The sequence below is a fragment of the Jaculus jaculus genome, chromosome 5 (genome assembly GCF_020740685.1).
Source record: "Jaculus jaculus isolate mJacJac1 chromosome 5, mJacJac1.mat.Y.cur, whole genome shotgun sequence".
Classification (NCBI taxonomy): domain Eukaryota; kingdom Metazoa; phylum Chordata; class Mammalia; order Rodentia; family Dipodidae; genus Jaculus; species Jaculus jaculus.
In genome coordinates this window covers 169,809,068-169,829,690 of record NC_059106.1, presented here as the reverse complement: position 1 = coordinate 169,829,690, position 20,623 = coordinate 169,809,068, and the positions used below count along the sequence as shown (strand labels likewise).

Here is a 20,623-nt window from a genome sequence, read left to right as displayed (position 1 = left end):
AAATTTAAAATATATTTTCAATTACAGTATTCATTTAACCTTATTCAGATAGAACAATTTTTTGAAAAAACATTATACTCTATAAACAAATGAGACACACTAGGAAAATAGACAATTTCCACAACAATCTTTACATGTATGTGTCAATACTAGCATATTTCAATAAATTTTGCTACATAAACATGAAATCATGTACAACTGCTGTGCACCAAAATTTAGCTTAATTAGATCTTTCAAGTAACATGCAGGTCCAACTCACAGGTCTTCAAGTACTGCTAGGAAGTGTTCCTTTGTCTACAGAGGACTGCATGGCCTCTTGTCATAAATCTATTACAAGATTATCTCTTTCCCTTCTACATTCACCTCTGTGTTTTGTGAGCCACCCCCAATACTGCTCTCACCTCCACATTTGTACCTGGGCTCACTTCCCGCAGGTAGTGGGAGTGGGTCAGAATTTGTGAGAGGTGTGATGCCTGGATATCCACCTGTTGGCCTCCAGAAGTGCCATATGGGTCATTTTAAAATTATTTACTTATTTATTTTGTTGTTGTTATTGTTGTTTCGAGGTAGGGTCTCACTCTAGCCCGGGCTGACCTGGAATTCACTGTGAATTCTCAGGGTGGCCTCAAACTCACAGTAATCCTCCTACCTCAACCTCCCGAGTGGTAGGATTAAAGGTGTGCACCACCATGCACAGCCATTTTTTTAACTAAAATTTTGTTAATATTTTATTTATCTGAGAGGAAGGAAAGGAGAAAGGAAGGAAGGAAGGAAAAGAGGTAGATAGAGAATGGCCATGCCAGGGCCTTCAAACATTGCAAATAAAATCCAGATGCACATGCTACTATGTGCATCTGGCTTACATGGGTCTTGGGGAAATCGAACCTGGGTCCATGGCTTTGCAGGCAACTACTGCTAAGTCATATCTACAGCCCTATATGGGTCATTTTTATCAGGATTCTGCTTACTTTATCTTGATTTTTATTTTATTTTTTTATTTTATTTTAATTTTGTTTATTTTTTTATTTGAGAGCGACAGACAGAGAGAGAAAGAGGCAGATAGAGAGAGAATGGGTGAACCAGAGCCTCCAGCCACTGCAAACGAACTCCAGACATGTGCGCCCCCTTATGCATCTGGCTAACATGGGTCCTGGGGAATTGAGCCTCGAACCGGGGTCCTTAGGCTTCACAGGCAAGCACTTAACCGCTAAGCCATCTCTCCAGCCCTATCTTGGTTTTTAAAGTTATCTTTATTTATTTGCAAGCAGAGAGAGGGAGGGAGGGAGGGAGAGTAGATGCACTAGGACCTCCTGCCACTGCAAAGAAACTCAAAACACATGTGCCACTTTGTGCATCTGGCTTCACGTGGATACTAGGAAATTGAATTCAGGCCATCAGGCTTTTCAAGCAAACATGTTTAATTGTGGAGCCATTTCTTCAGCCCCTCACTTTATTTGTTTATTTATTTATTTTAGTTAGGGTCTCACCCTAGCTCAGGCTGACCTGGAATTCACTATGTAGTCTCAGGGTAGCATTGAACTCACAGTGATCCTCCTACCTCTGTCTCCCAGTGCTGAAATTAAAGGCGTGTACCACCACGCCCAGCTTTTTTATCCCTCCCCTCCCCTCCCCTCCCCTCCCTTCCCCTCCCTTCTCTCCTCTCCTCTCTCCCCTCCTCTTCCCCCTCTCCTCCTCACTGCCTTTTCCCTTCCCCTCCCCTCCCCTCGCCTCCCTTTCTTTTCTTTCTTTTATAAACTGTTATTGGTTGTGCTTAATCCAGATGTGAATATAATTGATTTGTTTCAGAAGTGTCTTAACGAGTGGCTGGTGTGAACCTCTAGGACAGCAAAGGCAGAGCACAGCTCTCCCACCTTTTCTTTGTTCTTCTACGGAGCTAGCCAGCAGGACTCCAGAACGTTCTCAAGGGAAGCAGAAAGAGCTGCTGGTGAAACTTTTGTCATTGTCAGAACATTGTCAGAAACTTGTGTGTGTCTTACAAGAATGATCTACTTCGGGCTGGAGAGATGGCTTAGCGGTTAAGCGCTTGCCTGTGAAGCCTAAGGACCCCGGTTCGAGGCTCGGTTCCCCAGGTCCCACGTTAGCCAGATGCACAAGGGGGCGCACGCGTCTGGAGTTCATTTGCAGAGGCTGGAAGCCCTGGCGCGCCCATTCTCTCTCTCTCCCTCTATCTGTCTTTCTCTCTGTGTCTGTCGCTCTCAAATAAATAAATAAATAATTTAAAAAAAAATAGAAATCTAAAAGTAACCATAGTACTTGCTTCAGCAGCACATGTACTGACATTGGCATGATGCAGACAAGGTTAGCATGGCCCCTATGTAAGGGTGACACGCAAATTCGCGGGGCGTTCCATATTTTTAAAATAAGACAAAGTAACCAACCATATGCAAATTTCAAAACACATTTTTAAGGTTCTCCTTTTTAAAAAAGATTTTTAAGATTACTTTTATTAGAGAGGGAGGGAAAGTAGCAGAGAGGGAGAAAGAGAGATGGGTGTGCCAGCCGACAGCCACTACAAACTCCAAAGGCATATGCCACTTTGTGCATCTGGCTTACATGGGTACTGGGGAATCAAACTTGGGTCCTTAGGCTTAGCAGGCAAATGCCTTTATCACTAAACCATCTCTCCAGCCCCTGTTTTTACATTTTTGCTTCTGGTAAAATAGTTTGCCTTTAGCTGGGTGTGGTGGTGCATGCCTTTAAACCTAGCACTCAGGAGGCAGAGGTAGGAGATCACCATGTGTTCGAGGCCACCTTGAAACTTCATAATGAATTCTAGGTCAGCCTTAGCTAGAGTGAAACCCTACCTCAAAAAAAAAAAAAAAATTTTTTTTGCTGGGCTTGGTGGTGCACTCCTTTAATCCCAGCACTCGGGAGGCAGAGGTAGGCAGATCACTGTGAGTTTGAGGCCACCCTGCGACGACATAGTGAATTCCAATCAGCCTGGGCTAGAGTGAGACCCTACCTCGTGGGGTGGGGGGAGAATCTTCAATGAGTTTATCAGCTGATTTCTCATTAGAAGGTGGAGACAGAAAGGAGCATCAGGTGTGCCCGTAAATGGACACCTATAGTCCTTGAGAGGCTGAAGTGGGATTGTCTTGAATTTTGGATCAGCCTGGAATACAGTGAGACTCTGCCTCAACAAAAGAAAAAACAAAAGGGCAAAGAGATAGCTCAGTGGTTAAAGGAACTAGCTTGCCGAGCCTGATAGCACTGGTTCGGTTCCCCCGTACCCACATAAAGCCAGATGCACAACATGGCACATGCGTGTAGAGGAGCTGGCAGTGGCAAGAAGCCCTGTGTATCCATTCGTTCTTTCTCTCTTCGCACACAAAGACATACATACATTTAAAAAATATTTTATGTATTTGGCAGCGAGGAAGAGGCAGATAGAGAAAGAGAATGGGCGCACCAGGGCCTTTAGCCACTGCAAATGAACTCCAGATGCTTGTGCCCCCTTGTACATCTGGCTTATGTGGGTACTGGGGAATCAAACCTGGGTCCTTGTTTACAAGCAAACACCTTAAATGCTAAGCCATCTCTCCAGCCCAGTAATTTTTTTTTTTAACAAAAGGCAACCAATTAAAAAAAAAAAAAGAATGGGGAGGAGGAGCCAGGAGAACCTGAAATTTGCAGCAGCAGGAGATCCTGTGTCAACTCCATGTTGTCCTCTGACCTCCACAAGCTTCCATCGTGTACACAAATTTAAAGATAGATCTCTCCGGGTGTGGTGGCACACGCCTCTACTCCCAGCACTTGGGAGACAGAGGTAGGAGGATTGCCATGAGTTCAACGCCACCCTGACCCTGAGACTACATAGTGAATTCCAGGTCAGTCTAGGCTAGAGTGAGACCGTGCCTCGAAAGCCCCCCCCCCCCCCCAGTAAAAAGCAAAGGAGAAGAGAGGGCTGACAAGATTGCTTAGTGGTTAAGGCACTTGTCTGCAAAGCCAAAGGACCTAAGTTTGATTTCCCGGGACCTATGGAAAGCCAGATGTACAAGGTCACACATACATCTGGAGTTTGTTTGCAGCAGCTAGAAGCCCTGGTGTACCTATTCTCTATCTGCCTGTCTCTCCCAAATAAAATAAAAAAGCAAAGGAGAAATATAGGTGGGGTCCAGGGACACTGGTTACCACAGCAATGCCTTCATCTATTCTGTCTTGGAACATCTTGAATGGCTCCTAAGCCACAGCCACTGGTGTCTACTACAATTTGGGACTCTTCCCAAAGAAGACCTCAGTTCTACATTGGGAAGAAAAGTTCTTTCACAGGGATTGCTAAAAATCAACTTGGCCACCAAGCACTTCTTTCAAAAGGGTGCTGATTAAGTAGATGTAAACTAATTAGAATAAGCACAGAATATCACAATTTTAAGACGTGTTTGCCCAAGTATTAAACGGATAAAAGGGACTCAAGACTTCTGAAAAGTAACTTCATCCTAGAGTCTGAAGAGCACAGTGGGAGGCATCCCTGCGCAGCCTGGCAGGAGCCACGGACTGAGGCTGTCGTGGCAGGCTGACGCGTCAACAGCCCAGCGCCTCCCGTTGCTTCTCCGTAAGCTTCCCATCAGTGGACCCCAACGTTTGCTGCAGCCCACATGAGCTGGGCCAGAGCTCATTATCTGTCCTAGAGGTCTTCAAGCCCCCTCGAGTCACAGATGATACCTCCTTCCTCAGTGAGGTTTTTTTAGGCGGGGGAGGTTCAAGGTAGGGTCTCACTCTAGCCCAGACTGACTTGGAATTCACTGTGTAGTCTCAAGGTGGCCTCAAATTCATGACAATCCGTACCTCTGCCTCCCACCACCGTGCCCTGCCCTGAGTGTTTTTGATAAAGAGCCAGGTGCAGATTCCTCGCTCACAGTTTTAGGCTGACCAGTTGGTGCCGATTTGGCTCCTGGTGAGACAGCATGTTGTTTCAGAAGCACTTTAGGGGGGGAACCATGCAGCTCATAGCTCAGAGGAGGGAGGCAGCAGAGCTGAGGGTCCCGCTCTCCTTTAGGAGGGCGCCTCTCGTGTTCTAAAGCGGGAATGGGAGCTCTGTGCACTGTTGGTGAGAATATAAAATGGTTCTGCCAGTATGCAGCAGAAAAAGGTAAAAGAAAATCTCCACACAACAGCAATTACCTCAGCATGTATCCCAAAGAATTAAAGCAATGTGTTGGAGACATCTGTACAACCATGTTCACAGCAGCTGGCTGGAGCCACAGATCTCAGACTGGGTTGGGTTTTCCTGAGCCAGTCCCAGAGAGCCCCACTACACTCTGCCTGCCTCAGGAGCCCAGAGCTCACTTTCTCCTTAGCACTCTCCATCAAGGCAAAACCAGGATTCATGGATTCACCACAGGAAAGAATTTCAGAATGAGCCAATGTGAGGCAGAGTTGGAGAATATTAAAGACATTTCTAGGGCTGGGGAGATGGCTCAGAAATTAAAGGTGCTTGCTTGCAAAGCTGATGGCCATGGTTCAGTTCCCTAACACTCATGTGACACATGCATCTGGAGTTTGTTTGTAGCAGCCCTTGTATGCCCATTCTTTTCCTCTCTCCATGTGGATATGTGTACGTGCATACGTACATATAATCTCTCTCTTCCAAATAAATATTTTAAAAAGACATTCTTAAACATAGATCTTGCATACAGGGTTAATAGATGCTCGGGGAAGGGCTGGAGGGATAGCTTGGCAGTTAAGGCATTTGCCTGCAAAGCCAAAGAACTCAGGTTTGATTACCCAGGACCCACATTAGCCAGATGCACAAGGGGGTGCACGCATCTGGAGTTCGTTTGCAGTGGCTGGAGGCCCTGGTGCACCCATTCTCTCTCCCCCCTTTCTCTGTCAAATAAATTAAAATAAAATATTTAAAAAATAGATGCTCAGGAAGAACCCAGACATATCCAAGCCCAGGTATGGACTTCTCAATGGAGAGACAATTAGGTGTCTTTGTAACGGTTATATCTATAATTTTGGTGGCTGTCAAGTTATAATCTCTAAAGTTTGCCAAGAAACCTTTTTGTTTAACTGTTCAGAGTCTGGCTTATAACAAGGTGGTACCCCAGGCTTACCTGGAACTCACTCTAATCCCAGGCTGGCCTTGAACTCACAGTGATACTCCTACCTCTGCCTCCCGAGTATACCACCACACCCAGCTTAGAATGTTCTTTTTGTCAAAAAATAAAACTTTCATTGATAATGCACCACTATGCCCAGCTTAAAATGTTCTTTTTTTAAAATTTTTTTATTTTTTGGTCTTTCGAGGTAGGGTCTCACTGTAGCCCAGGCTGACCTGGAATTCACTATGAAATGTCAGGGTGGCCTCGAACTCACGGCGATCCTACTACGTCTGCCTCCTGAGTGCTGGGATTAAAGGCGTGTGCCACCACGCCCGGCTAGAATGTTCTTTTTTATTAAACAAACTTTTATTGACAACTTCTATAATTAAAGACAATAAACCACGTTAATTCCCCTTCCTCCTTCACTTTCCCCTTCCCAAATCCATTCTCCATCACATCCCCTCCCTCTCTCAATCAGTCTCTCTTTTATTTTGATGTCATCGTCTTTTTCTGCTATTATGAGTGTCTTGTGTAGGTAGTGTCAGGCACTGCGAGATCATGGCTATCTAGGCCATTTTGTGTCTGAAAGATTGCATTGTAAGCAGTCCATCCCTTCCTTTGGCTCTTACATTCTTTCTGTCACTTCTACAATTAGAATTTTTCTTGTTTGTTTTTGTTTTTCAAGGTAGGGTCTTACTCTAGCCCAGGGTGACCTGGAATTCACTATGTAGTCTCAGGGTGGCCTTAAACTCATGGCAATCCTCCTACCTCTGCCTCACAAGTGCTGGGATCAAATGTGTGCGCCACCACACCCAGCCCTAGAATGTTCTTTTTTAAATAAAGATGTAACATGGACTTATGAGGGGCATGTTTAGATTTAGATGAGAAGGGAACACTGAAAACTCAAGTTAGATTATTTTGGCCCCCAGTAAGCACATTGTCTTTGACATCTTTTATTAAGAGGTCTTTATGAAAACATACTGTCTCTGGGCAATTTGGACTTTATTAATACTATCGGAAATTTCCTGACCTCATCATCAGGAAGGCAGACCAGACTCTGGGAGGAAGGGCCACTTTTCTTTCTTATTTTTCCATAACTTTTGTCTTTTTATCCTGTGTCAGACCCACTTTTCTTTTTTTTTTATTTTATTAACAACTTCCATGATTATAAAAAATATCCCATGGTAATGCCCTCCCTCCCCCTACTTTCCCCTTTGAAATTGCATTCTCTGTCATCTGTCATATCCCCTCCCCCTTTCAGTCAGTCTCTCTTATTTTGATGTGATGGTCTTTTCCTCCTCTTATGGTGGTCTTGGGTAGGTGCGGACCCACTCTTCTGCTACCGTTTCTCAAGGGCTCCATTGCTGTTGCTGCCTCTGACCCTCCCGTGCATATGCCTTGTACCCTGAGAGCTTCCTGAACATTCTGGCAGGGTGTGTGTCTCCCCTGTGGGAAACTCTACTGTAACTGCCCTGGGAAAAGGCAACAGAGCCACTCCTGCTTGGTGGTCACGTGGTTCCCCTGCACCTTTGGGCCTGGCTTCGTGTTCTTCCTGGGAACAGGTTGTGTAAAGGCCTCACTAGCTTAAGGACTTGGTTTCCTTCCTAGGCTGTTGGGAGAGGACCTCAGGACCACTGCAGGGACCTGTCCACTGTAGGGCGTCTCCCTAGAGAGGGCCAAGCCGGAGAGTACAGCTCAACAGGGCTGGCTTGGGCTTCGCTGGTGGTCATGCTTTCGGGTGTCCCCCGTGAGCGGATGGTGTGCAGGGAGTTTGATGCGTCAAAACCAGGTCCCATTCTAACCACGTGGGCAGTATTCCCCTGGAATGTTTCTGAGATGGAAGCAGTCCTCACGGCTGGCTGCCTTCTGGAGGGTTGTAGGAGGCTGGGACAGGAAGGTGCTCCTGACCATGTGGGGAAGTGTGGCAGCCATGAGCATTGCATTGTCTAGTTGGAAGGAAGAGGACCTCAGGAGTTCCTGGGGGCAGTTCTTGATCCTCTGCCTGTCCCTGGTGGCCCGGAGTGTCTGCCATGTGCCTCCTGCAGCTCAGTGCCAGCTCTGCTTCCAGCCTCCAGGGCCTCCCCTAGCGTCCTCCATAGGCTCAGAGAAGGAGCTCAGTCCCCGGAGGCGAGCCCTGGCTGGAGCATGGCTCGGGAGTGGTCTCCCTTCCCCTCCCCGCTCTACTTCCTGCCTGACAGCAAGCGAGCCGCTCCTCACGTCCTCCCTCCCATGATCCACCCAAACGACGAGCCAAATAAAGCTTCCTTTTAAGTTAGACCTGGCATTTTGTCACAGCAAAAACAAAGCTAATCTATGGCTCAGCCAGGCTGGGAATTGCCTGCAAGAGCTAATGTTGTCCCCCAGTCAGGATGAGTCTGTGACTGTGCATCCTTTAAACATGCCAGGGCCTTCTGTAGCCCCTCCGCCTCCCATCTAGCTGAGGAGGAGGTGAGGACCAGGCAGTCCCACTTTGGGGAATTTTACTCCTTTCCTGGTCTAGTGTTTGTATTTCTTGTCCAGTGGCTGTCGAGAATTGCTACAACACTGTTGTTTAGTGCATATGCACTATTCAGTTGGCTTATGAATTTCCAAATCTCCCTTACAAATAAAAATAGTAAATAGGATAACATTAATTAGAATTTTCCTAGAAGTGACTTTTTTTTTTTTCTTTTTTGAGGTAGGGTTTTGCTTTAGCCCAGGCTAACCTGGAATCCACTATGTAGTCTCAGGCTGACCTCGAACTCACAGCCATCCTACCTCTGCCTCCGAGTGCTGGGATTAAAGGTGTGTGTCACCACACTGAACTAGAAGTGACTTTTATTTCTTATTTGAGAGAAAGAGAGCATGGGTGTGCCAGGGCCTCTAGCCACTGCAAATGAATTCTAGCCATGTGCTCCAGTGCATCTGGCTTACGTGGGTTCTGGGGAATCCAACCTGAGTCCTATGGCTTCACAAGCAAACGCCTTAACCACTAAGCCATCTCTCCAGCCCTAAAAGTGACTTTTAATCCTTATCAATATGTCCTTATTTGAAACTTGGTTTATTTGAATATGCAGATCTAGAAAAGCATCAGATGTAGCTTCCCATGTTTCTTGATTCTCAACTTCACCCAGTCGTGAGCCAGCTATCTGCACAAACAGGTCATCCATGACATCCAACAGCAGAGAGACCCGTGACGGGCCTTCTTCGCAGCTCATCCCATAGACCTCGACCTCATGGCCATTTGCTTTATAGACAGCGGAGGCGGCCTGAGAGAGAACATCACTTGCAGTGCGACTAGCTGGGAAAACAGGCCTTGAGGTCTGGGCCTGGGTCCTATGCACATGTCCCACAGGGCCTGCCCAGCACCATCCTAGGAGGAGAAATCTACTGAATAGAATTCTGGTGTTCAGGTTTCAGTTAAGACGTCAGTACTTGGTTTGTGAGACATCTCTCCATTTAGAACTGTTACCATTAACTATTTACTGAGCCATCACAGACCACCATGAGAAAAGAGATTTAAGTGTGGCTGTGCTCTTTGGGGCCAGGGATGTGGTCAGACTAGCTGCCTTGGTGGTTTTTTGGTGAGGAAGAGCAGCTGTTCAGGTGACATGGGCCAGATGTGTTAGACGCTTCCGCTGTCTCCTCTGGGTGAGGCTGGGACCGTGGTGATCAGGGCAGCACATGCTCTACGGCTCACACTGACCTTCCCAAGTGAGTATTCCCACGGCTCCTGGTCAGTTCACAGAAATGCCCACCATAACAGAAATAGGGATGTGCTGGTTAGTTTAAGATTGCCCTTGGGAAGGGTTTTCAAGTTGCCATACACAAAGCAAATCAAGATTTCTAATTAACTACATGTGGCTGGAAAGCTTAGATCCTATTAAGGCTGCTTGTGACCTTCATGTCAGCCACAGGAACAGCTTGGCTCCTCCAAGAGTGGCTCCTGGTCTCACTCATGTTCAAAGAACTCATGGCAGGCCGTGGTCACCATGGCAACAAAAGCCATAAACTCTTGGAAGTCACACTCTCCATCTCCGTCTTCATCCAATGTTTCCATGACTTTGTCCACAACCTCCTGCTCTTTGATTTCCTGGGAGAGAGGAGAGGTTGCTCAAGTCAGTTCTAAACAGGATATAGAGCCATTGTTGTGTTGCTGAAAGTACCTGACTAATAATGTGAGCCAAAAATGAACCCAAGGTATGATATCAAAAATGGCAGCCATGGGCTGGAGGGATGGCTTAGCGATTAAGGCGTTTGCCTGGCAAAGCCAAAGGACCCGGGTTTGATTCCCCAGGACCCATGTTAGCCAGATGCACCAGGGGGCTCACGCGTCTGGAGTTCATTTGCAGTGGCCGGAGGCCCTGGCGTGCCCATTCTCTCCCCCCCCCCCCGTCCCTCCCTCCCTCTTTCTCTGTCAAATAAGTAAATGAAAATAAAGAGGAATTTTAAAAAAATGCCAGCATCTCCTGTGGGCAGGGGATGTTTAGCCATATGGAAGTGGGGTTGGGAGAGGTCAAGTGCCTCTCCTCCTCCTTCCTTTATTTATTTAAGAGAGAGGATGGGCACACCAGGACCCCGTAGTCACTGCAAACGACCTCCAAACACTTGTGCCACTTTGTGCATCTGGCTTACATGGGTACTGGAGAATCAAACCTGGGTTCTTAGGCTTCACAGGCAAGCGCCTTAACTGCTAAGCCTAACTTCTTAGCCATCTCTCCATCACCCCCCCATCCCCCGTTAATTACTTTAAACAAGGAAATAGTTTAGATGTGAGAAACCACAGGCTGCTATTACACTAAAGGGCTGGAAGAAATTTGTGAAGCCTATAAAAGAAAAAAAGAAAAAGATTTTCAAGCCAGATTTGGTGGCTCACGCCTTTAACCCCAGCACTCAGGAGGCAGAGGTAGAAGGATCGCTAAGTTCAAGGCCACATCCTGAGAGACTACATAGAGAATTTCAGGTCAGCCTGGGCTAAAGCGAGACCCTACCTTGAAAAAACAAACAAAAATCTTGCAAGGCAGGGAGCATACCTTATAGCAAAGTTTGTTGTTCATTTGTTTAATTTTTTGTGTAGTGTCTGAGGCTGGCCTCAAACTAACAGTGATTCTCCTACCTCAGCCTCCTGAGTGTTGCAATTATTAAAGGTGTGAACCACCATACCTGGCAGGTTTTTACTTTTATTTTAAAAAATATTTTATTTATATTTATTTAAGAGAGAATGGAGGGCTGGAGAGATGGCTTAGCGGTTAAGCGCTTGCCTGTGAAGCCTAAGGACCCCGGTTCGAGGCTCGGTTCCCCAGGTCCCACATTAGCCAGATGCACAAGGGGGTGCACGCGTCTGGAGTTCGTTTGCAGAGGCTGGAAGCCCTGGCGCGCCCATTCTCTCTCTCCCTCTATCTGTCTTTCTCTCTGTGTCTGTCGCTGTCAAATAAATAAATAAATATTAAAAAAAAATAATAATAAAAAATAAATAAATAAATAAAAAATTTTAGAAAAAAAGAGAGAGAATGGAGAGAGAGAGAGAGAGAGAATGCGTGCGCCAGGGCCTTCAACCTCTGCAAATGAACTCCAAATGCATATGCCACCCTGTGCATCTGGCTTAATGTGGGTCCTGGGGAATTGAACTGAGGTCCTTTGTCTTTGCAGGCAAGCATCTTAACCACTAAGCCATATCTCTATCCATTTTTAAAAAAATATTTTTATTTATTTGAGAGAAGCCTAGGGCAGTGGAAGGGAGGGGAGGGGAGGAAGAAATAGAGAATGGGAATGCTAGGGCCTCCTGCTTTTCCAGACACATGTGCCACTTTGTGCATCTGGCTTTATATGAGTACTAGGAAATCTAACCTGGGCCATCAGGCTCCTAACCACTTAGAAACTCTTTCAGCCCTAAAGGGTTTTATTTTATTTTATTTTAGTTTTTCAAGGTGGGGTTTCACTCTACCTCAGGCTGACCTGGAATTCACTATGTAGTTTCAGGGTGGCCTCAAACTCACAGTGATCCTCCTACCTCTGCCTCCCGAGTGCTGGGATTAAAGGTGTGCGCCACCACACCTGGCTGGGTTTTGTTTTTTTTTTTAAGTAATTTTATTTATTTTATTTATTTGAGAGCAACAGAGAGAGAAAGAGAGAAAGAAGCAGACAGAGAGAGAATGGGCACGCCAGGGCCTCCAGGCACTGCAAACAAACTCCAGACGCGTGTGCCCCCTTGTACATCTGGCTAATGGGGGTCGTGGGGAATCAAGCCTCGAACTGGGGGCCTTAGGCTTCACAGGCAAGTGCTTAACCGCTAAGCCATCTCTCCAGCCCTACTTTTGATAATTTCATACAAGTATGTACACAATGCAGTTTGGTCATATCTACCTCCATTACCCTCTCATCCCAATTCCCACTAAATCCTTCTTTCCAAGTAGTCTTCTTTTCAAAAAAAATTTTTTTGTTTATTTTTATTTATTTATTTGAGAGCAACAGACAAAGAGACAGAGAGAGAGAGAGAATGGTCACTCCAGGGCCTCCAGCCACTGCAAATGAACCCCTTGTGCATCTGGCTAACATGGGTTCTGGGGAATCGAGCCTTGAACTGGGGTTCTTAGGCTTCACAGGCAAGTGCTTAACCGCTAAGCCATCTCTCCAGCCCCCAAGTAGTCTTCTTTCTACTTAATGTTTGTTTTTTGTAATCTACTTAGTAAACTGGCTTTTTTTTTTGGCATGAGCTGGTGGGAGGTCAGCTTACCAGTGGCTACACCACTGAATAACATGACTCCCCCTCCCTCAGCAACCATTAACTAACTGCCCAAAGCTACTCTGGGAAGAATGGGGTCTTCTGAACTCCTACCCCATCCATGATGGAATGTTAACAGGCTCAGCCTTATACTGGAGTGAGTTCCAGGTCCGCCTGGCTAAAGTGAGACCTTTCCTCAAAACAAACAAACAAATTCCAAAAGAAACTTCTGTGATCAAGGCTAAGAGCAGCACGTTAATCTCTGGAGAAGTTCAGACCTGTCTATTTAGCATAATAACGGCAGCAGGTTCCCTCTGCCCATGACCTCCCTACCCACAGGCTTCTGACCAGGCCTCAGTGCCAGGCATGAACCCCCATGTTACTCCCATAACTGTCGTGCCACTATTGCCCCAGTGGCCACATCTTGCCTGGCTGGTCAGTTGTGGAGCACACAAGATCCGAGGCTGGGTAAGACTGCTGACAACATCCTCCTCCAGCGGCATAGAGGGCACCTTTCAACACGATGAGCGCTAGCCAGCAGGGAGGAAGCTTTCGGCTCAGTGCCACCTTTATTTCTCTGTATCTCATAGTTGACATGTGTGTCTTTAGTAATAAGGACTTACTATCTAGGTCCTCCCTTCCCCTGAGATGGGGTCTCACTCTAATGACCCAGAATTCACTCTGTAGTACCAGGCTGGCCTTGAACTCATCGTGATCCTCCTGTCTTTGCCTCCTGCCTGCTGAGATGAAAGGGTAGTGTTTCACCATGCCTGGCAACCACCTAGTTTTGGTGGGCAATCAAGAGCAAATTGCCGGTATTGCTTTGGAGTTTTCTGCCATTGCCGTGACTAACAACTCACTGGAGGCTTCACATCCCTGGCTCTGGGATTTATTTTTTTATTTTCTTTATTTTTATTTTTTTGTTTTTCAAGGCAGGGTCTCACTGTAGCCCAGGCTGACCTGGAATTCACTCTGTAGTCTCAGGGTGGTCTCGAACTCACAGCAATCCTACCTTTGCCTCCCAAGTGCTGGGATTAAAGGTTTATGGCCCTGGAATTTTTTATTAAAGACTCAAGGCTTCTGGGAGCAGCTGAATCCATTCATGTGTATGGTGGTTCACCGAGATAATACTGGGGAACATAACTCCAGAACAGGCCTGTAGATCTGCTACCTCCACAGCCATAGAGAGCTTGGCTGATCTGGGGACAGACGACTCCTAGCCAGGCCTCTAGCATGGGTCCAGCTAGCTTGGAGAGGGCTTTCCGTTACATGTGATGAGGCCTTGCCCCAGTGCTGTCCTCAGTATGGACTTGGTCAGACACTGGTGCCCTGATTGGTCTTCTGGACATTTCTCCCATATGTGGTGGTTTTCTCTATGACCCAGGAGATGCCTCATGACAGGATACTTGTCTCGTGTGTATGTCTCTCACTAGTGCCTTTTATCTGGATGAAAGTGTGCAGTGCCCCAGCCTCAGCTTGGGACACCAAAGGATGGTCAGGTAGCAGTGCATTACAGGTCATGCCCATGACAGGACTCAGCTGATGGGCAACAGAGACAGTGGTTGGCTGGTCCTAGAGCAGAGGAGACAATGAGGAGGGAAGTGAGGCCATAGGTGTCTGGATGAGCTTCTGCCACAAGTCAGAGCAGGAACTCTCTGGAGAAAGAAGGCTCATGGGGAGTCCTTCCTCGTGCTAAAGGTAGTTCCTAGGCCTGAGGAGCTAGCTCAGTTGGTAGCCTCTCAAGCATGAGGAGCTTGGTTTGAGCCCCAGAACCTTTGTAGAAAAGCCAGGTGAGGGGGCATGCTTTGAACCATTGGTGCTGGGGAGACAGATGGGTAGGTCCTCCAGGCTCACTGGCCAGCCAGTCCTGCCAACCTAGTAAGCTACAGGGCAGTGAGAGACTTAGTGTGAAAGGAGGAGAGGGAGAGGAGAAGGGAGCAAAGGAGGGAGGGAAGGGGGCTGGAGGGATGGCTTAGTGGTTAAAAAGCATTTGCCTGCAAAGCCAAAGGACCCAGGTTCGATTTCCCAGGATGCACAAGGTAGCGCACATGTCTGGAGTTCATTTTCAGTGGCTGGAGGCCCTGGTGCACCTTTTCTCTCTGCCCCCTTTCTCTGTCAAATAAATAAATAAATAAATATTAAAAAAAAAAAAAGAGGGAGGAAAGGAAGTTAGTTCCTGATCTGGATTCTGTGGGAGGTGACAGACTTCTGTCATGCCCTCAGTCACATATTCTCTCACTGATGTGCCATGTGGAGTGCTGTGAGGGCAGAGGTCATTGTGTGTTAGACCCGTGTTTGTCAGTGTATTGAATTACTGAGTGCTCAGTAAGTGTTGACTGAACATCTGGCATCTCTCTTACCTATGATAAATACTCCACATTGGGACAGAGTCAACAACTATTTGTGATGGGTTTATGTCGATTGTCAGCTTCACAGGATCAAGAATCACCTAGCACCGGGGCAGGAGTGAGAGGGATTATCTGGTTAGGTTAGCTGAAGTGGAAAGACACCTACACTGTGGTTGGCACCATTCCGTGGGCGTGGGTCTTGGAATGTGTGAAGGAGAGCTCCAGCGGCCGTCACTCTCCGCTTCCTGATTGTGAACACGATGTGACCAGCTGCCTTAAGCTTCCGTCACCACACCTTCCCCACCATGATAGACTATAACCTTAAACTGTAAGTTGAAATAAACCCTTCCTTCCTCAAACTGATTTCTGTCAGGTATTTTGTCCCAGCAACAAGAGTGGTAGTTAAAAGCCGGGTGTGGTAGCGCATGCCTTTAATCCCAGTACTAGGGAGGCAGAGGTAGGAGGATCGCCATGAGTTCAAGGCCACCCTGAGACTACATAGTTAATTCCAGGTCAGCCTGGACCAGACTGAGACTGCCTTGGGAAAAAAAAAAAAAAAAGAATGGTAGTTAATACATTATCCTTTTCCCAAGAACTTTTTTTTTTCATGCATGTGTATGCGTGTGAGGTATGTATGTGTGTTCAAATGTGTCTGGGTGTGTGGGTGTGTGGTACATGAGGAGATCAGAGGTCAATGTCAGGCATTTTACTTGATTGCTATGTGTGTGTGTGTTTTGAGGTAGGGTCTCACTCTGGTCCAGGCTGACCTGGAATTCACTATAGAGTCTCAGGGTGGCCTCGAACTCACACGGCAATCCTCCTACCTCTGCCTCCCAAGTGCTGGGATTAAAGGCGTGCGCTGCCACAGCTGATGCTCTCCACTTTTGAGTCTCCTGCTGAACCTGGAGCTCACTGGTTCAGCTAGAGTAAACTGGCTGACCACCGAGCCTTGGGGAGTCCCTTCTGTGCCTCCGCAGTGCGGGAGTGTAGGCGTACAGGACTGCATGTAGCATTTTTGTGTGAGCACAGGGCAAGCACCTTACCCACAGAATCATTCTCCAGCCCTGTATTTTCTTTCCTTGTTTGTTGAGAGAGAAAGAGAGAGAGAGAGAGAGAGAACATTTCACTGTATAGACTATGCCTCCTGCCTCTACTTCCAAAGTTCTGGGGTTGCGATGTGTGCCACCGCCCAGCTGGGTTGTCTTGTGTCACGTAGTCCATGAGAAGTCCTGGGCGTTTTACCACTCGTTCTGCTCGCACTACCTGTGGGTACTTGGATTCTCAGGGACAGAAGACAGGGAAATGGAAACAGTGGCCTAGCTAAGCTTCCCCCACAAGGGCTCAGCTGTTCAAAGAAGGTTCCAGAAACAGCCTGGGAAGTCTGGGGACAGAGCTGGAACCACTTCCGGAGCTGAGTGTGGTGGTGCACGCCTTTAATCCTAGTACTGGGGAGGCAGAGGTAGGAGGAGCGCCTGGGACTACATAGTACCAGGTCATCATGGGCTAGAATGAGACCTTACATTAAAAAACCTAAGATAAATAAACATAATTAAAAAGATGGCTTTGTCAAATGCACAAGGGGACATATGCGTCTGGAGTTTGTTTACAGTGGCTGGATGCCTTGGCGCGCCCATTCTCTCTCCCCACTCTCTCTCCCTCTTTCTCTGTCAAATAAATAAATAAAATATATGTTTTTAAAGATGGCTTTGTAAGACTCACTTCCAGGAAGTGGGAGAGCTCACTGTTGATGAGGTCCTTAAGCTCCGATTTCTTCAGTTTGTGCTTGTCTCCCTCCTTTCCCGAATACTGATGAAAGATATCAATGAGGGCCACCATTGCCTTCTCCAGCTCAGACATCCTAGGGGACACAGAAAAAAGATGTCTGAAGAAGTTACTGTGCCCAATGCGTAGGCCTTGGCCCCCAAGGGGGATAGAGTGCCTTGCTTCTCCCTTCAGGCTCAGAGCTTCTAGCCTGGCTAGGAGGGGCATCCTGGGAGAGCACCCACTGACCACCAGCCCCCTCTCTGGCCCCTAGGCCCACCCCCCTTCCTTCTGTGTCACAGCGGGCCACAGGAATATGTTTCCGAAGCTGCTGGCTTCTGGTTGGGTGGAGTCGAGTGGAAACTGACAAGGACACGCTCAGGGACTCGTTCCTGCTGCTTGCCTGTGGCCACCGCGGGCTCGGCCTGCGCCAGGATGACGCGGCAGCTGACCGGCCTTAGAAGAGCCCTAAGATGGTCACAGCAAGCAAGCGTGCAAAAGCCAGTGCCAATGAGCGACTAGGAAATGTGGCTGGCGGTATCTTTGTACAGGTAATGTCAACGTTCAGGAAGAAAAGTGTAGGCACTTCCAAAAGATTCTAAGGAACAATGCAGGGGCTTTCAGAGTGAATATATAAATTTAGCCCGTGTAAATAAAAATATGAATGAGCTTAAAAGTAGTAAAATCCATTTCAAGAAGCCGAGTGAGGTGACGTGCTCCTTTAACACCAGCATTTGGGAGGCAGAGGTAGGAGGATCACCATGAGTTCTAGGCCCCCGTGAAATTACACAGTGAATTCTAGGTCAGTCTAGGCTAGTGTGAGCCCCTACCTCGAAACCCCCCTCCCCCCAAAAAAAGAGGAAACAAGGACCGGAGAGATGGCATGTGCTTGCAAAACCTGCCAGTCTGGGTTTGATTCCCCAGCACCCAGTAGAGCCAGATGCACAAAGTGGCTCATGTGTCTGGATTTTTAATTTTTTTAATTTTTATTTTTTTGCAGTGGCAAGGGCCCTGGTGTGCTCCCCCACCCTCTCATGCAAACAAACATACTATTTTAAGGTAAGGTAAAATTGCCACAATTTTTTGAAAAATAACACTGAAATTTGACCTTTCAGAAGGAAACCTGTACTTTAAAGTCATCAGATTTGGCTGATGTCCTGCCCCAGGGATAGCACTGCAAGAGGCCAAGCCACAGCCAAGTGCTGCAGGGTGAGGGCCAGTACGGAAAAGGACCGTCCTCTTTCCCCCAGCCAGGGCCTCATGCTGTGCTCATCACCCCAGGGAATATCTCTGTCCACTCAGTCTGGGGACAAAGGCAGCTTGTGGCTCCCTTCGCAGACAAAGGAGCACAGGCAGAGAAACTGGGCAGCTTCGGCGCTTGAATTCTAGTCATTAAGTAAGATCCTGCACTGTCATAATGAAGAATGAAATTCATTCCCAGGTTGAATCTATCACATCTTACAATAATCGGGGCTAAGATGTTTGTGACTTTATCTATTCATGCTCCCCCAAAGGAAACAGGACTTGAGGTTTTGGTTTTGGTGAAACAGGGATTGAAGGTTTTCTCGTGGCCTATCCTTTACCGAAGTCTTCTTGCTAATGACCAGGGCACTTGATTCATGTCCTGAAAAATCTGGCATACCTCATATTAGTAGAACAGTCCAGATGGACTAAAATTATAACATTTTGTTATTCGTTGCATTTGAGTTTCCAAGTTTTGATCTTGAGACAAAACCAGTTCATTTAATACACTGTAATGTGGTAGTAACAGAACCGCGTGCCTTTTTTAAAAAGAGAGGGTCTCTTCCTGTCTAGGATCCCCTAAAGTTATGTCCTCCTGCTTCCAGCAACCAAGTACTCAGCCACACCCAACTCAATTACTGACTTTTTTTTTTTTTTTCCTGAGGTAGGGTCTAGCCCAGGCTGACCTGGAATTCACCATGTAGTCTCAGGGTGGCCTTGAACACATGGCGATCCTCCTACCTCTGCCTTCCAAGTGCTAGGATTAAAGGTATGTGCCACCATGCCTGGCCTGATTTTGTTTTTAAAGAAACAAAACAGGGCTGGAGAGATGCCTTAGCGGTTAAGCGCTTGCCTGTGAAGCCTAAGGACCCTGGTTCGAGGCTCGGTTCCCCACGTCCCACATTAGCCAGATGCACAAGGGGGCGCACGCGTCTGGAGTTCGTTTGCAGAGGCTGGAAGCCCTGGCGCGCCCATTCTCTCTCTCTCCCTCTATCTGTCTTTCTCTCTGTGTCTGTAGCTCTCAAATAAATAAATAAATAATTTGAAAAAAAATTAAAAAAAAAAGAAACAAAACAAAAATCTTAAGAAACTGCATGATTCTGATCCTTTTTAAAGTTCTGATCGCTGAGGGAGGACAAGGTTCAATAATTTTTTTGTGAATTATGACTAATGGGACCTCTGACAATAAAAGGTCAAAAAAGGTGCCCCAAGACTATAATATGTATTTTTTTTTTGCACTTACATTACAAAGTAAAATTTTCTTTCCTATTAAATCTTCCCTTCAAATTAGGAAACAGTTGGTCTATAGATTAAATAGAAACAAATGCCCAGGCTTCCTTCTCAGTTCATTCTGTTGTTCTGCACCAGTCAGTAGTCTTTTTTTTTTAATCAGACTTACAGAAAAATCGGGACTTCAGCTGTTTGAAAAGACACGTCTGTCATGCGAGAGGCCCTCACGAAGGGGCTGGGCCTCCGTGGAAAGGAGGAACGGGAAAATCAAACCCCACTCTTAGTCCCCATTTCTTTGTCCCAAGTTGGAATTATTTGAAAAGACCTCTTCAACTATCATGTCTTTTTTTTTTTTCTTTTCTGTCTTGTAAGTTCTGAGTTGTGTCTGGGCTATAGGGTGATGGCGTTTCACACAGGGAAACTGGAAAAGCAGGCAGTGGTGCTCCAGGACCGTGGGGAAGACTGGGAAGTGACCCGGCACCAGGAAATAAGGCTGCGCTTGTGGTTAGAGAAGACGCGACATTTAGCGCGCCTCTGAAGACACGACTCCTTCGGAGTCACTGTCCCTGAGGGTTCCCTGACGCCACAGACATCTTAAACCCAGGCCCAGTGAGCGGCTGTCATAGTCCCAGTGCCAAAGCAGCCCAAAGACATAGTAACGTGAGGCTTACAACACAGGTTGTCACCGGCAGTTCCGAAACGCTGCCAATGGTCCCCGAAAGCCGTTTACAGCCCAGGTCCTCATCCTAACCCCTCCACCTCCCAAGGAAAAAGAAACAGGCAGGCTGTCCTGGTCCTCAGTCAGTGGCTCTCACCTCCTGGTCACCCACTGCTGGTCTCCTCTCTGGTTGCAGTGTTCCGAGTGGCAGGAGTGGGGACAAAGTAGTCTCTTATTTGTGCGCCAGAGAGGGCAGGGGTGTGGCCCTGGGGCAGCCAGCCCACTGCAGGCTGAGGCCAACAGGGCCAGGGGTGGGGAGGCGCTGGGCAGCCAGCCTGCAGACGGGCAAGGAAAGAAAAAGGGGCCTGTCAGGCAGGAAGTGTGTAGTCAGCTTTTTGTGCCATTTTAAAAATGTATCACATGAGTACTGATGTTTCTCTAAGGCGACGCTGGGGGTGGAGAACGGAGAGGGACTTGGACTGATGGACTCAAACAAAGCAGACATGCAGCCAAGAACTGGAAGCTTCTAAGTGCTGAATGCAGGGGACTGAGAGGCCATGGCGGCCTTCCAACGGGGACGCTCTCTGAGCTTCTCACCCACCAGCCCGCTTCTTGGGTC

General features: G+C 47.2%; 1 protein-coding gene and 1 non-coding gene across 2 annotated transcripts; one reads left to right on the top strand and one right to left on the bottom strand.

The window, feature by feature from the left end:
- Positions 1-2,270: 2,270 nt before the first annotated feature.
- On the top strand, positions 2,271-2,377 carry LOC123461194. Its single transcript, XR_006637500.1, has one exon. It is a non-coding gene; the product is annotated as a U6 spliceosomal RNA (small nuclear RNA).
- A 6,709-nt stretch (positions 2,378-9,086) lies between these two features.
- On the bottom strand, positions 9,087-20,290 carry S100b (S100 calcium binding protein B). The gene is made up of 3 exons (XM_004667343.2): positions 20,162-20,290; positions 16,833-16,971; positions 9,087-10,137 (listed from the first exon to the last, which is right to left on the bottom strand). The coding sequence occupies exons 2-3, from the start codon at positions 16,968-16,970 to the stop codon at positions 9,997-9,999; spliced, it is 279 nt and encodes a 92-aa protein (XP_004667400.1). The 5' UTR covers position 16,971; positions 20,162-20,290; the 3' UTR covers positions 9,087-9,996.
- Between the last annotated feature and the right edge of the window lie 333 nt (positions 20,291-20,623).